General features: G+C 39.9%; 1 protein-coding gene across 4 annotated transcripts in view; it reads left to right on the plus strand.

The window, feature by feature from the left end:
• celf5a (cugbp, Elav-like family member 5a) overlaps window positions 1-17,951 on the plus strand; it is a 235,533-nt gene that overhangs the window by 4,245 nt on the left and 213,337 nt on the right. For all 4 annotated transcript variants that reach the window (XM_020609970.1, XM_020609969.1, XM_020609972.1 and 1 more), the window contains exon 2: window positions 14,214-14,296. In XM_020609970.1, coding sequence (XP_020465626.1) covers window positions 14,214-14,296 — 83 coding nt within the window. The remainder of the gene's footprint in view (window positions 1-14,213; window positions 14,297-17,951) is intronic.

A 17,951-nucleotide genomic window follows, 5' to 3' on the forward strand; every position in this document is an offset into this window, starting at 1 on the left:
AGGTAGAGATCCCAAGAGTGTTTATATATATTGTATCTGTGTGTGTGTGTGTGTGTGTGTGTGTGTGTGTGTGTATAAATAAGTCCATTGAATGAAATGCCTAACAATATAATGAATCTTGTATGGCTGCACAATTTACAATACATAATCAAACCATAAGTTGTCAGTGATCTTGGATGAGGTTACCTTATATTTAATGATGTTATTAAGTAGGATTACGAGTATGGATCTTGATGGAAACAGTGTAACAACACTCTCACAGATGCAGTCAGACTGAGAAATACATTGATGGACAGACAGACAAACAGACAGACAGATACACACACACACACACACAAATGTTTTAAATCATAAGTTTTGTGTGTTTGTAGTCATTGCATTTTTTCTTTCATTTAGATTTTCATCTCATCCACATTGTACTATGTGTGTTTTATTATTTCGTCTTTTCTTATGCAACTATTTCCCCTCTGCTAATCCATGAGGGAAACGATGGAATTAGTTTGTAAAGCATGATAATAATGCATGGCCATAATAACTTGGCTCAAGAGGATTAACAAATGTGCATTGTCTGAAGAAGCAGTCTCTTGGGTGATCAGTTGGTTGCCTCCCTAAACAGTGGTTGCCTCTGCCAATTAAAAATTCTGTCTAGTCTGCCTCTTCAAATGATTAATTCTGCCCATGCTGTCGATGGCCTGCCAATTATTGTTGCCCAATTGGTATTAAAGGGTAGAGGATTTCCTGATGTTGAATTTATCAGAGACTAAGAAAACTTCCCCTTTTACTGTAGCTATAATTAGCTTCCACTCATAGCACATACAGAACACACACATTTATACACGTATGTGTAGGCTTATATGCATGCAAGGCTTTATTTCTATTTTCTTCATGTGTTGCTTTTTTCATTTTTTTCATATTGACATTTGTTTTTGAAAAAAGTAGATATGCACTCAGAGCCATACTGAATTTGCTTCAGTGTATAATTTTGTACAGATAATATCCTATGAGTATGGGTCAAGCAGTAACATGCACTCAAACAAGAGAGAATGAGAAGAAAGTAAATGTCTTTTTTGCAGGAATGATTCAGCACAGCAAAAACACAGACAGACAAAACCATCCCTATGCTGCTCCAATCTCCCTGCCAAAGCAGTGCAGGTATCAGTATTAAACTAGTGTCAGGTATCATTGTGTTAATGCATTTAGAAATGAACCGGGGAAATTGCCGTAAACTCCAGCCCGGTAGACGCACATTAAATCACAAAATAATTTAATGAAATATTTATTCAAGTTTTTATTTTTATTCTTCCCCTGAGTCAGTCTGAGGGATAGTGCTCCTCTGTGGGTTGTCCTTCCAATAAAAATCAGAGAAGGAAAACTACAGGAATTGTTGGAATGTAATATACCGTGTGCATCACAACAAAATTATATGGCATTAATGAGACTGAGGTTTCCTATATAAAATGATATTTGAAAAACAGTAGCAATGATTAAAGCAACTCTCTCATCATTGAGATGATGGAATTGTCAGTGCATCTGCATGTCTCCACATATTGTATGTGCGTCTTATGGAAAGTGTCAAAGATCACAGCTCTGCTGTAGGACAGCATGCCTGTTGAGGAAACAGATCACATAAATTCACTGACAGACCATAAAGAGCGCTATAGAAGTGATGGTAACATGCTGTGATGATATTGCTAATTTAACAGGCATCAATGTAGCATAGGTCTTTTGCTGCTATGACGATTATGTGGTTACTAATGAAAGTGATATTCATAATGGTTTCAAGAAGAAATAAATGATGTTCCACCTGACTAGGGGAATATTGTGTTGGTGGAAAAATGATTCTCAGTCTCAGTCTTGTGCAGTGATTCGATTTAATAAATCCAGAATAAATTTTTTTGTTAGGGCCAGTGAGCGAAGGCCATGAAGCCCAGCTAATGCAGTAACAACACTCGCATCACAATCTTTAAATATCTGTAAATATTGTAATAAGCAACAGGGCTTTCCTCATAAAAGATGCAACAAGTCAACTGGTACTGACAGGCGCTGTGGGCCTTGACTTCAGAATGAGGAGCGCTGCCTCCCTCTCTCTTTTCATGTTTTCTGTTCGTTTTTCAAGGAGATTGCCAATCTCAGATGCCGACAAGGCCGTGCTCTGCTGGAGGTCAGTGTCCGCACACCAGACTCACCTGACATTCCCCTTAATCCCTGCCCTAGAGAGCCTTTCAGATGGATTTATTTCCTGCCCCAATGCAATATTCATTATGGTGTGCAGTATATTATGCTTTTAGTCCATTGGAAGTGCCATTATTCTGTGACCTTTGTTGAATATGTTTGCTTTTAATGAGTGACTGGAGCGGGGGTGGGTATAGGAAGATATCTGAGGAAAACATGAGAACATAAAGCATATGTGTATTTTATTAAACTGACCAAATAATATTTGTTATTTAGAGTGCAGGGTTTGTGAACAGTGTCACATAATGACACATAATGACATATGTGTTTGTGTCCATGATTTGGCTACATTAAAGCATAGGTGATTCTGTCTTAGTTTGATGTTTCTCTGTGCTTTTTGAGTCTGTTGATACCAGTGATTTGATGATATTTTTGTTGCTGTCATATACTGTATTACTGTCAGTAATATTTATCCCAACAAGAGGAACTGATCGAAAAAAATACCAAAATTTGCTTGGTAAATTTTTGTGGCAGGCTCTCTTAACATACTGTATAGTATTATTATAAATAATATTAAAATAATAAAATTTGATTTCACTATTACAGTGTTAGGATTCTTGCCTCTGGGTGTGCTAACAGCATTTTCAAATTTTAAAGGGAGGGTTTTGGCTTTGAATTATTTTTGGCGTGTTGCAGAGCACATTTTTTCTCTGAAAGTAGAGCCAGTAGAAATATATCACCTTCTTGTTCATGCACAAGGGTCACAGATATTTCTTTAGTCTAAATAGAGTCATAGAAACCTATCTATTTTGTATGGGTATCTTAGCAGAGTGTGCCATTGCCTACAGAGCAGAGTGTACTCTGGTGGTGGTGGGAGGTGGGTATAAAGGCCCAGAAGGAAGAAACAGTGAGTGAGTGAGGGAGGAGGGGGTTGGTGGTTTCTGTTAGAATAGCATGAACTCCTTAATGTTGTGTTTGAGCCTGGCTGGGCACAGATTCATTTTAGAAGGAAAATGAAATAACAAGGGAGAGGGGAGAGAGGCGATTTTAATGCAATGTTTTGTGATAATCCCTCTCCATTTTGGAATGGTTCAGGAGAAGTCATGCGATAAAGCCTTATACAAGCCTGGAAAATAATAAGTTATTTGTCTTGCCTTATAGTGCTGTGTCCATGGAGGGCTCACTAACCTCGTGTTTTGGCCAAAAAACAATCACAGATTAGTCAAGCTGTCACATCTCTTTGATTGCCAAATAGCTGAGCCCTTGATGCTGGTGTGAATGAACAATGTGTAAATGTCGTACATGTATCTGTGTAAGAGTGCACATGAACAGAGTGCTGCGTGGGTATGACTTTGCACTGTCACCCAATCCCTCTTTGTCACACAGCCCGATGTGACAGAGAGGGATTGGACAGGGAGGACGTACGTATGCAGCAGGGCCCACGAGGCAAATGACAGACAGACACATGGGCACAGAGCAATGGATGTATGGACAGATGGATAAGTGGAGGGGGGACTGAGTGTTTGTCAAGATGCAGAAACAAATGGTTTGGTTTAATCCCAAGGCAGTGGGAGTGTAGAATGATGGCTCATCTTGAGACATGGAAGATGCCCCTGACAGGTTGAGAGCTGTTTGGGCACCAGGGGGCTGGACGGATAGAGGGAGGAGGAGGAAGATCAGACACCGATTTTCACAGATTTATAAAATAATCACCTGACAGCTGTTTTCAAAATAAATTACCTCAAGCGGCACTAGTTATATTTAACTCATTATTACTTCCGGCGCCGCTAATACTTTTACCACTAGTCTTGGAGATTATTGACTGTTTTCTGACTATCATTATTCCAAATCTACAAATATAAGCAACAGTTATGTTCTTATTAGGTGTGGTAACAGAAAAAAATGCAGTATTTTTGACCAAATAAATAATACTCTGCATTACATCACAAAATGATGTAAATGCAGTAACATCACCTCTACAGTCTGTGATTAGTTGGGGACTGCTTATGAGGTGTCTTATGATGAAGCTACATCTCAGATTGGAAAATGTCTACAAATGCTCAGGCTTGTGAGGGATGTGTGAAGTTACATGCTGTTCAGCACAGTTATAAATAGAAATTCTCTGGTATTTCCGAAAATAGGTTAAGCTGCCATCACTGCACTGCTGGCATGACATCACTGATTGCCTGCCAGCCTCCCCCAAGAGGCCGCCTTCATACTGTGCTCAAAAGCAGGGCGAAACGATGGAGAGACAGAGGGAGCATCTGTGGGCAACTGCAGGGCTGTGCCCCTTCTCATTTCTAGTGTTGCCCCCTTCCCCCACCTCACACCTCACACATGCTGTCCTTTTATCACATAACCATGTCTTCTCTCTTTCCTTCCATAGCTTTCCCACTGAAGGAGTGACACTGTAGCTAACGGGGTCTGCCAGAGACACAAACTGGTTAGGGACTTTTTACTGGAGATGCATTGCATTCACATTTTTTTTTGTGCCATATAAGCAAACTGAATGCCAAATAGTGCAGATGAGAAGGATGGAATTTGTGTTTCTTTTTTGATAATCAAATGTTCATTTGGTTGAGTGAGCAGAGTATGTGGACTTGATGTAAGTTCCAACATGGCGCCCAATCTGTGCTTCATTATTCAGTGGTAGATCTGGTTTAATTAAAAAGACAACTCAAATTAATTAATGGCTGATGGGTTCTCATATCTGCTTTATCTGCCCTTTGGATTAATTTCACATTACATTCTATCTATCTATCTATCTATCTATCTATCTATCTATCTATCTATCTATCTATCATTTCATGTTCATTAGCAGAATAGTATTTCTGGAACCCTCTGTGCTGACTGTGGTTACTAGGAAAATATACGTCAATGCAATGCAATTAACACCCTGGTGCTTGCTTGTTAGCCAGACTATTAGTGTTAATTATTACTCTTCTCCAGCTCAGTGGTGACATGAGATAAATAAATAAATAAACAAAGCTGGGGCAAGGACACAAAGTCATATTTTTTGGCCTGCAGGGCAAAATAGAAATTTTTTTTTGGAATGCAGCATGTTATGTTTCATTCACCACATGCATTGAATGGAAACCTGACAGTATTCCTTACAAGTTTGTTTATAAAGACTCATGCAATTAATGTTTCCTCTCAAGGTGGCTTGTGTATAGCTCTATGATGTAGAAGAAATTGTGTGTGCGATACAGAGAGGTTGTGGAATATCCTCCTCTTCACATTTTTCCTTCCCCATTTCTCTTTCAGTCACTCCATCTGAGCATCCTTTGGGCATTTGAAGTGCTGTCTTTAAAGGTATCTTTCAATTTGTAAAATCAAAGTGACTGAAAACCTGATCCGTTTCTTAGCCCACAGTCAGTTTGTAGCTGTCAGTCATCTGTGACTGTGGTTTTGCTATGATCAATTGATCTTACTCAAAGGTTTTAATGCCTTTCACTTTTCAAAAGAAGACAAGCATTGTTAGGAATATCACATCACATATGTCAAGCAGGTACATTTAAGGAAGACTTTGCATCAGTTGTAACATTGAGTGGTGTTTTATACTGTACAGCAGTGGGGAATGGAGCTCAGAGGAACTTTTATTGATTTCTGTGTAAATCCCCCTGGCTGGACAGATTTGGCTGGGGGATGGAGGGAGGGATAACGGACTGGAGAGATGAGACTTGGCAGGTAAACTCTCATTGCTCTCCCAGAAGTAACACAGCAGGAGGCAGTAAGTGTGAACATACACATTATTTACAGCTCAGTGAAACTCCATCCATTAACAGTGTCAATTAGTTTGCTCATCAGGGATGCAGTCCACTAGACGTATTTATAGATCGGGCTCTGGCTTTAATAGCAGAAGAGGGATGAAGTACCCAGATAGTCTACAAAAGCCAAAGCTTGCTTTAAAGGCTGTAGTACAGTGGAAGGTGCCAAAGTGCTGTATCCTCAAAGTCTTATTCAGAGCCACATATTGAAAGAGTTCTAGTGGAAATGAGTGGCCGGTTGCAATCTATCACATCACCTACCATAACTGCACTTACCATAAAACTGCGTTATCTTAGGAGATTTATCACAAACTAGTTGGAACTGTATTACAGTTTTAAGCCTTCTTAATAATGATACACCTACAGTATGTGGTCATAAGTATATATGTCAGTTTTTGAGAGAAATACTCTACAGTTGGATTATATATGAAGCACCACTAGTGCCCTGAGAGAACTATTTCACTTCAGAGCCACACAATAGATAGTGGTTGTCATGGTGTCAAAGTCTATCTCCCTGCATTGCTGTAATGGCTTATTTACTCCAGTATTGATCCTGAAACATGTTTCAGAAAAAAGTTATGAAAATTATCGCATTCACCACACTCATTAGGCAATGCACACCACACTGTAAGACATGAATGTATGCATCCTGAAAATACACACACACTTTGAGGCATCCCATGTGAGTGAGTAACAACAAATCTATGTGTGCCTCCTACTCAGGGGTCACAGAGGATACCAGAGAGGGTTCGGAACTATTTCTTGCCCTCGTGATGGACACTGCTCCTCAGAGCTCTGTGATGTTGATCCTCCCCCAGCTACTGGTCAAGGTTAAAGGATGATGGGAGGGGCAATGAAAGAAGAAATGGAGGAGGATTTGGAGCTGAATGCAGCAGAGATGAAGGGATAGAGGGATTGATGAAGTAGTGATGGAGGAGTGTAGTCGGTGTCGGATCAGGAGATGGTGACTGAGTGTAGTCACAAGCTGCCTTTAAGGTGGCTGTCTGACTTAATTAAGGTTTGCAGGTTGCACTAGGCTCATTACAAACATATTAGTGCTGGGCAGAGAAAGTATTGCTGTCAGAACAGTGAGTGAGAGCATTCCGGGAAGCCTCTGCCAACTCCATGTTCCTGCTCTGCTCTTTATTATAACTCTGTCTGTCCTCCTGGAATATCACAATCTGTCAATCTGTTCTCCTTCTCCCTGATCATTGGTGTGATTATCTGAGTGTGTGAACAGATCGAAAATCTTCTTTTTAAAGGTGAGGGAATGATTATATGAGTTAAAAGCTTCTCTGAGACCAGACTGATTACCCCCCTCCCAGTCAATCTGCACCACTGAGCCTCCTGCCTCCCTGGCTGGCAATGATTCAGGTCATAATCACATTGTATCAGTACTGATGATGTATATTTCAGCTTCCGACCCCTCTGAAAGGCTATCTGTTCCCCCGGAGCCCCACATGGCAGTAAATGAAGAAAGCAAGTAATCTACTCACAGTGATAGCATTTTCCAAAGAGTGCAACTGATGTGCAGGGGAGAAGGCGAGACTAATGCCAGAACTGGCTCTGTTTCTTCTACCTTTACATTTTCTGGTCAAGGAAACGCCACACTGAGAACAAGTTCAAACTTATTCATTACACTGGGGCAGCCTGGCTCCTCTGGGGCAAAGGGATGCAGAAAAGCGAGCACTGAGGGTATGAAACGGGGAGTAAAAGAGGGAGGCTGTGGTTTAACTCAGCCCACTGTCTTAGGAATTGCATTCATTTTTGACAATTCTGCAGTACACGATTTGCAGTACGCTCAGTGCAGAAGTAGCACATACTGAGCCTTCGCAGTTGATGTCACTACCTGTATCAGTAAGCACACATTAATCTTTTAAAAGTCCAGTTAGGACATCAACATTTCATTACCTACTGAGGTAGTTTATTATGAAAATCAGGGGTTATTTATGTTATGAATGCTCCAACACAGAGATGAACGAGTGAAAAAAAGGACGGACCCAGATAGCTGGCTTCGGTGCCAGCAATGATATTTATTTACAAGTGAAACAGTGCAATGAGCAGGGGAGAGGTATTAGTGGTAACCGGGTGTCGATCAGCGGTAGGAGAAAAAAATATGCAGTCTATGGAGCGGTGGATGATGACAGACCGGGCTGCGGACGCTGGGGTCACTCCTGGATAGGTCGGGGTTGAGGTGATGATGACTGCGGAGACAGGAGCATGGAACAAACAGTTAAAGGAGACTGTGCATCGACCTGTATGGTGGTGGCTGGGAGAGTTGAGTAGATCCAGGGTCCAGAGAAGTGGTATGTAGAGAGGGGGAAGGAAGCAGTGCGACAGAACAAAGAAGGTAATACTTGATAACAAAAAGAGAGAACTATGACTGGCGTAAGTAGCATGTGAAAACCAAATAACAAACATAGAGGTCTAGAGACAGAGAGATTGAACTGGTAGGGGAGTGATCGGTGAGCAGGGTATAAGTAGGGAGGAAACTGATAAGGTGCAGCTGGTGATAATCAAGGGAAGTGGGGCAGGTGTGTTAGATAGTGTAATCAGGGAAGCAAACCTAGAGTGAGGAAAAGGAAGAGAGGAAGCTGCAGCCGGGCAAACCTGACAATTTATTAAGAAAATTTGCCATGTGAACAAAACAAAGCAAACAAAAAAGAAGAGCCAATTTCATTGTTAAATTCTAATGCAATTTTGCTAACATACTCATCTCATCTCATTTTCTATACCATTTAGTCCCTAACGGGGGCGTTGGGGGGCTGGAGCCAATCCCAACCGGCATTGGGTAGCACGCCTCACTCAGGACTCACATGAACAAGTGTTGCTGTGGGTGTTTTCTAACACACACACACACACACACACACACACATTCAACATACTAACATGCTAACATACTATTTATGGATATTAGCAAACAAACAAACAAGAAAAAGTCCTGCATTAATTGAGTAGAAAATCTGAGCACTTCTTCCAGCAGTGCACACATTTGATCCTGGTACTCCTTCTCTTACCATGTTTAAATATTTGTTTAATGCAGACCATTAACATACTGACTGCATCCTGGACCCATATTATATACTACTAGTATACACTATTGTATGTAGTATACACAAATGATCATAGTATACCATTTTTATAACTATTACAAATCAAAGTATTGTTTTGTACTGACAGGAAATGCTACAAGATTTGTGTCGACAGACATGACTTCACCACTGCCAATTTAAATTCCATAAAGAAAAAATAAAATGTTTTCCCAAGACTGAATACATAATTTTGTTTTCTGAGGTGTTCCCAGAGCAGTAACTCCACCATAAATAATTTCTTTTCTGCAAGCAGCTTCTTCATTTCCTTTGTGCATTGCTCTGTGGGACAATATGGCCCAAAAATCAAGCTGATTTTAATGCGTACTGACATATTTGGTAGTTTGTCTGGTATGAATGCATTACATACTAAGACCTGATTCCATCCAGTGTGTATTGTCACATGTCCAGACACATAAACACAGTCAAAAATATGCAGATATGAATATAATAGGGAGCCTCCTATTTCATGTTTTACTGCTCCCATCCTGTCAATTGCATACACAAAGATCCAAACACTGACAATCCACCCACCTCTGACTGAGGAATGTGTCATTATTGGACAATTCTGCAAACCTCTTGCAAATTTTGTTAGGACATGATCTCTGCTATGAAAATGAAACTCATAACGAAAAATAATCATCATGGTTACAAGGAAATAAAGCACTGATATCCACTCTCCTTCCTGTCACAGAGTAGCACAAGACTTCCATTTGTACTGGTAATAACAAAGAGGTATAATGTTTTTTGCGGTGCATGTCACTACTGTCAGTTATACCTTTTCTGTGTTGTTGCTGTTAAATAGAATCTGATCCTAGTTGCTCATGGTCAGCTAATGTACAGTATAAGTTAGGTATCATAAATTTGGTACATAAGCAATACGTTTTATGAAAGCCATTAATCCAAACATTATTGATATTGTGACCCTAAAATAAATATATTCCTGTCCTTCTTTCATTCCCATAACTAATTATAGATTAAACACAACAAGACCTATGATAAATAACCACTGTCCTATCCTAATGGTAAGGAAAAGAAAAGGAGAACGCCCTTGACTTGGTAAGCTCATCAGCATCAAACTCATAATTAAACACACAACTTACTATCCTCAATCAATAACCTTACAGGATGATTAAGAATATAAGCATGAAATAAATGCTCTTAGAAAATATGACTCATATCAATCAACTCAATACCCTCATTCAAAAGCTTTAACTTGGAGGATAAGGTTGGTCATTTTCTATGTTAATAGTATTTGCAGCACTCTATACAGAGACTAAAACTAACATTGAATTGCCTCTACTCATGATTAATGCCTGCCAGTCCTAGACTTGTGTATTTGTCTGTGCCATAGACCTCCACTGTTGTTCAAAAACGACTAAAAACCCTTCAGGCAAACATAACGCTGCACCAGGTGACATACACTGCTCAAACAAATAAAGGGAACACAAGGGAAAATAAGACATTCAACTATGTAATGAACAAGGTATTTAATAAGAATATTTCATTCATTCAGATCTAGGATGTCTTATGTTGTGTTCCCTTTATTTTTTTGAGCAGTATATTTCCTAATTACAAAACACAAGACCCTACTATGTGTTAAAAATATCCACAGATCTCCTGCATGGGTCCTGGACTCTTGCTTACTTCAGATACTGTAAAAAAAAAAAAAAGTTAAGGCTGTTCGGAGCCTTTGGGGCAACGTTTTTAGGGTCTGGTGCTTCATAATGAGGAAACTTGTCACTCAGTGCAGCTGTGCGTCCCACTGCTGTCAGCTGACTGAGTAATTCAAAATCAAATTTGCTTTATTAGCAAGACTGTTGACATTGCATCCTTGCTAAAGCTAAATAGTATTTGTTGAATTGAGTTTTACACAAGAAAACGAGATAACACGCTAACAGGCCCACTTTAAATGTATGCAATTTGGTTTTTCTCTTGTCAATCTGTGGACTAATTGTAAGACTGCTAAACACACTAAGGGAAACAAATTTTAATCAGCATTAATGTACTATGTTGTCTCAATTAGTTCTGGAAAACTGGAAAGGTACCACTATATACTGTGTGTAACTGACCCCTATACTGCTACATCTTGATCAAACTATCTAGTAAGTATCTTACATTACTTGGTGGTTAACAGTGGTGCAAAGTAACTAAGTACATTTACTCAGCTACTGTACTTAAGTACCTTTCTGAGGTATCTGTACTTTACTTGAGTATTTTCATTTTGTGCTACTTCATACTCGACTTCACTATATTTTAGAGCCAAATACTGTACCTTTTACTGTACTCCATTTATTTTATAACTTCATTTACTAGTTATTTTTCAGAACCAGATCAATACAAAAATTACAGGAGAATCATCAGGCTTTATTAATCTCCAGTGGAAACATTTACAAGCTACCCTGTGGTATGTAAAGTACTTCATATTATAGGCATATATACTAGTTAAAAGTAGTTCCTCCACCAGCTGCAACATTAAATGTGATGCCCACAATAATGCATCAGTAATTATAATCCAACAATATGATATACATTAATGTTAAATGTGCCATTCTGCATAATAAGTACTTTTACTTTTAGTACTTTAAGTATATTTTGATGCTATAAGTTTATGATTGTACTTCAACAAATAAGTGCATTGAATAAAAAGTACAACATATTTCTCCAAAATGTACTGAATGAAGTATGAAGTAGCACAAAATGAAAATACTCAAGTAAAGTACAGATACTGTACCTCAAAATGTACTTAAGTACAGTACAGAATGTGTGTGGGTTTGAGTATAGATTGATTTTATTAACAAAACCTGTAAGCCTTAGAAAACTATTAGCAGAATATCCTACTGTGCTGTATCGGACATATACTAAACACATACTACAGACAGACACACAGTGTAGTAATGGATAGTGTGAGCCATGGTAAATGTAAATGGCTGCTGTCACCACAGATATACACTATCTTCCACTACCTACTCTCTCTTGTTCTCCCGGTGTCTCACTGACACTCTCTTTTACTTCCATGTTAGACTCTTTAATTACATGCCAATTCAATACAGTGGAGATGGAAAGACTCACCCCTATATCCCAGCACACACACTGTGCGCATTTAAAAATATATCATTAAGAAATAGGAGCTGGCACTGGTGATGACAGGGAAGGAGAGGAGAGAGGAGCAAAGGGGAGCAGAAAGGGATTTCTTCTCGTTGGAGCTGAAATCAATGTGTGAGATGAGGCTGTTTTAGGTTTCTACCAGATGATGCAGAGGATCATCTCCTCACAATGGGAAGGCTTCCCTCATTGCTGTGTCAGCAGGCTCAGATTACAGTGGCTTTTTGTTGCGTTTCAAACAATTTCATCATGGCCCCCCACACACTTGGTATGCAATGCAGCACTGGCAATTTGTACGTGTTTGGATTCCAATTATGGAGTTGTTAAAGCTTTTTCGCCTGTGGCCTGCAAATTCTTATTAAGCCATACATTAAAGAGCACAGAATCACATTTAAATGGAGTTCATGTTTCTCTTTTGTTTGCCAGAGTTGTGGTTGCTATTAATTTATTCTGAATGCCCTATGCATTACACATTAACAAATAAATGTTGTGATCAAGTTTGTGATTGTAATGGAAAATGCCTGTTTTTTTATTCAGAGATAGGGCCAGCATTTTTCAAGTAAACCAACAACAACGAGCCCAGGGAGAGGAGAAAAGAGAGAAAAAACAACCACCAGACAGGAGCCATTCCCTCCTATTACCCTCACCCATTTGAGAAACAAACAAACCAGCTCAAAACAACAGTGAGATTTCCACAGGCTTGGTATTTCTTTAAGGTGTCGCAGAAAAGACAAAGGTAGTCAGACAACAGTGCGAGTGAATGAGTGATTTGCTTGGTGGCATCGGAAATCGTTAGGGGTGCTGGGACAATGGGGAGGGCTGCACCATGACACCAGTGCTGTCAGCCACCTCAAAGGTCACGACCCTGGACAGACTCCATCACTGTCTGTCTTTCTCATACTGAAAGACATGGCAGGGTGACAGCTGACTGTTCCACAAAAGGAGGCACTTCATGAAACAGAAATAAAAGCACTGAATGTGATATGATAACAGTGGCTAAAAACTGTCCTGACACTTGAGAATTTGGAAGGAAGAACAGGGTACAGGTCAATGAGTGGATCATTGATGTAGGATTTTAACCCTTCATTTTGGTGCAGTCTAGCAGAGGTTACAATGGAAGCATAGCCAAAGTGCAAGGGTCATTGAACTGGAAAAAGGATTCACACACAACCCAACACAAAAAATAAGAAAGATGTTGAATGTTGCAGTGGGCAAGAGTGATTTCATATACAAAAAATAAAATTCAGTGTAGAGATGCTTAATAGATCACATCCATGGAATAAATTTGGTGGTTGAAATGAGATCCAAAATACAGCAGCTGCTAATAAACTATCTTCAGAGTGGCAGAAATATGATGCACAATAACCCATATGAACCTCATTAACAGAACACAAGCAAATCTATTTATTCAGCGAGTCAGGGGGAAAATGATTTCTTCAGTACTCCATCTGGTTTCTCTCCTATCTCTTGTCCTCCACTTCCTGTCCTCCCTTCCCCTCTGTCAGTCTCTCCCTCCTTCCCCCATCCTTACAGTTAATGTACAGTATATCATTCCCCCTTTACACCCCCAACACTCTCACCCTGTCCTGTTCCTTTTGTCTCCGCTGCTTGTCACAACCATTCAATGAGAGGATGCTAGGAGTGTTGGACAGCAAATAGCACTGGGGACGGGGAGACTGGACAGGCCTGGCAGTTCATCCATAGAATTTACTGCTCATTCCCTACTTTTTGTTGTGTCATTGTCTTTTCTCCTCTCCCCACTGCCACCATAGGAAACCCTCCACAGCCTGGTATACTACACAGTTGCTGGGTTTTTTTTTCATGAACTTGCTCTGTTAATTCCAAGGAATGTTTGCAAAGATTTTTGTTTTCAGTAACTAATTAGACATTCTATACAGATCTGTTTTGTTAATTGCTCAGTAACTGTTTAATTGCTTTGTAATCCATTGCCATTACTGTATTCTTAGTTGAATGTTCTCACACATTGCAATTTTATTTTATAATGTTTTTAAATGTTTTGTACATCATTTATGTTTGTTTAATATCTATATGATTCAGGTTTCATGTACTTCTGTTGCAGGTTGTGCTTTCCTTACCTACTGTGCCCGGGAGTCGGCCATCAAAGCCCAGAATGCCCTCCATGAACAGAAAACACTGCCAGGGGTGAGCGTCTGTCTTTCCCTCTTTTGCTCTCTGTTTCTCTCCCCTCCTCTTTCGCTCTTGTCTCTATGGTGGTCAGCTATGCCCTCTGCACCCAGCTGCACACACCAGCTGGCATTCTCCTTCCATAGTACCAGAGATGAAAAACACTTCTGAAAGCAATTCAATCAATAGCTTAGCCCTTTGAAGGCCCCGCTTCAAATTTTCCATGTGTATGTACTCTAGGGAATATTGCCAGCATTGATCAGACCCACTATGACTCATACTTTTGACGCTGTAGCATGGGATGACAGCTTTTTTTTGGGGGGGGGTGAAGGTCTGCACTTTTGGAAAGTCTCTATGCAATGAAAAAAACTGAAACTGAAAAGTCTTTCTTTTGCATTTGCATATTGAGGTGGTATTCACCTACATTTACATGTATGCCATTTGTTTGGTGTTTATGCCTTTATGTGCTAGTATACCAACACCTCTGTGCATAGCCAGATCTGTATGAGATCCTGTTAGAGGCAGCATGGCCAAACATGATCAGAGCAGCCCTGCCCCATTGAGAAACATCAATAAAGATCCACTCATCCTCATCCCCGACACCCCATCTGATGGAAACCAAAAAGCCCGTGAAGCCCAGCCAAAGGGCACATGTTTCAGATTAGACATGCAAATACAGCTACCACCAACTATGAACATTTTTCTTGTGGCTTTCTTGAAAAACAAGTTGTTGCATTTATCCTGCAAATTAGCCAAGTGTGAGGCTGCAGGATGTTATGCTCCTCTTTTTCTTCTCAATTTAAATAATAAGACAAAAGAGAGAGAGAGGAAAAAGTCCATATAATGCCAGAGGATGTGTTCATGAGGGGTTATAACTGTTTTCAGAATTGTGTTACGAGAGAAATCAATTGATTTTTGTTTTAGTCTGTGATCTAGTTTTCCTGTAAGTCTCACAGTCATTAATGTTGCCCTCCCCGACCAGGCTGGCAGGGCATCTATAATAGTTGATCTACCACTGGGATTACATTGTTTATGTGGCTGAATGTATAAACGAGGGCCATGAGGGCACAGACATAGATGCTAACAAGTGCAATTTGCGTGCCTGCTTCCCCCCTTTTATTTAATGTGTTCTGACAAAAAAGCTGATCTCTAAACCATCTGGAGTCAGAGGTTTAACAGTCATCCAAATGGATTCATATAAACAGCACCACTACAAACTTAACTTCCCTTAATATGATTGCACAGTCATGATACACAGAGTATTAGTGGACACAGCTTTCCATGTTGCATTTGGACACAAAAGCTCCTCTTTATGTCTGTGTACACACACACATTCAGTGACTTTAAATGTTGACATGACTTGTGAGAAATAAAACCCTTTTCTCATAACATGCCCTCCTGCTGACTTCCCTCTACCCCACCAAGTCCTGCCCACCCCACATCCTCCCATCGCTCATCCCTCCCACTGCCGCTGCTTGTCATGAGACACAGCGTGTCATAGAAATGTAACAGGCAGATGGGCGATGGGTGTCAGGCCTTATACAGTAGACAAGGCTGCTCTGTTGTTCCCTTCCCTTCAACTTCACTCACACACACAAACACCAGTGGTCTGAGGAAATACAGGCAGTGTGTGCTTTAATACTGCAGCCACACATAGCACAAATAAGTACAACATCAAGTGCACGCAATTAATGTAACACAGTGTCACCAAACATCAAATAGACCCCTTCTAAATGCTGATGGAGCAACAACTGAAGATGTGTGTGTGTGTAGGTGCCTTTGTATTACATTATGAGGACCAAAACCTGTTAACACACTCACACTGTGGGGACTTGGCCATCCTTGTGGGAACCAGAAGCTAGTCCCCACAAGGAAATCACTGAATTTTAGGGTGGCAACATGGTTTAAGGTTAGGAATTAAGTTAAGTATTAGGGTTAGGTATTAGGGAAGTAGTGGTTATGGTTAAGGTTAGGATAGGTCTACAGGAAATGAATGTAAGTCAATGTTAAGTCCCCACAGTGAATGAAAACACAGTGTGTGTGTGAAGAAAGAAAATATATGCTGCATTGTGTGTGTTCATGTGTATGACTGCCTCCCATCGCTTCTCCTGCACATCTCTGTTGAACCTTTCTGCTCTTAATTTTTTTTTTGCGGTATGACCCCTGTTGCTTCCCTGTGTGATGGTAAGTACATATGCCAGTTGTTTGCAAAATCCTGCTTGATATGCAGTTTGCCAGGGGCTATGGTGTAATGAATGTAAACTAGGAATTCTCCAGAGATGAGTTGTGATTATTAATGTCTGCGTTTTGTCATTAACCCCTGCTTTGCTGCTCTCTTGCAGAGAGCTTTGACTTGTGTGGCTACTCCTCCGTGTCTTTTATTTAAAATGTTTGAACCTGAATTAGGGCTGCGCAAATAGATCAAACTAATTTGATTAATTCAGTTGTTTTGTTGTCCTATTTTGTCTGTCCTATTTTAAAAATGCCTAAAACTCAAAACTGAGATGAATGCTTCTTGTGCTTTCACTCAAACGCCGGTGCCAGAGGCCCCTTAGAGTTACGACAGTAGCGGAAACTGTCACCATTTCCTTGAGAACACCTGCTTGTATGAACTTTGCCAGTCAATAAGCTTGAGTAATGGTGGTTGCAGCAGCTAAATATTGAGAAATAATGCTAAAGAAAGATTGTCATGTTACCTCAATGATATTGGCAATGGTTCAGTTTTGCAAAAAGATTGTGCTGTGTAACAACTCAAAATAAAAGTACATTAACCTCTTAATCACCTGAGACACAATATGCAGTGGAATGGGAACAAGTGTGTCTCTTTGAGATTCTGATGCTAGCTCCTCCCCAATTTCAAAACCACTGCTATAAAGCACACAAGCAAACATTAGTTGCTTCACTTTCCATGGTCACCCTGGATGACATGACAGAAGGAAACTACAGAAGTGTTGGTATTCTATATTGGAAAAGACCTGATTTACACTGTTTAAAATTATTTTCATTTTTAAGTAAATAATAAATAGAGACAGGCTATCCATGCAATTGCTGCCTTTTGTTATTGTGGCATAGCTGCTTCTAGTGTTATTATTTAAAATGTCCACAATATGTAAAGGGATAACAGCCTTTACAGTGATGTTTTTATGTTGTTATTATTGCACATATAGCGCTAGTTACTGTGGAATGGCATATAGGTTTGATAAAAAAAGTATTTTTGAATCATAGTCTTGATTTTATATAGACAGAAAAAATAGATTAAACTCACGAATCATTCATAACACACATCAAAAGGTGAAATGTAATATTTTTGGCCATTCTGCCCAGCCCTAATCTGAATTAATTTTAACCAATGAAAACCCTGCTGGATTTTACTTGTTGAAAATGATTAAAACCATACATGAAAGCTGAACCACCTAACAGGCCCCAGTATTTCTGTGCAGGGCCTTTTGCTGAACAGCATAGACACATGCCAGCATACAGATGGACACCAGCATGTGCACAGTTATTACCACACACACACAGGCACACAGACACACTTGAATTTCATGAGGTGGAGTGTTTTTGAATAAATCTCCAGCTGGAAGACCTGGGTTCACACACTATGTCTACTTCAGTGTCCTTGGGCGAAGCGAGGAACCCATGAGTTATGCTTTGCTTTCCCTCCTCAGGGGGC

The sequence above is a fragment of the Monopterus albus genome, unplaced genomic scaffold, assembly GCF_001952655.1.
Source record: "Monopterus albus unplaced genomic scaffold, M_albus_1.0 scaffold103.1, whole genome shotgun sequence".
Lineage (NCBI taxonomy): Eukaryota > Metazoa > Chordata > Actinopteri > Synbranchiformes > Synbranchidae > Monopterus > Monopterus albus.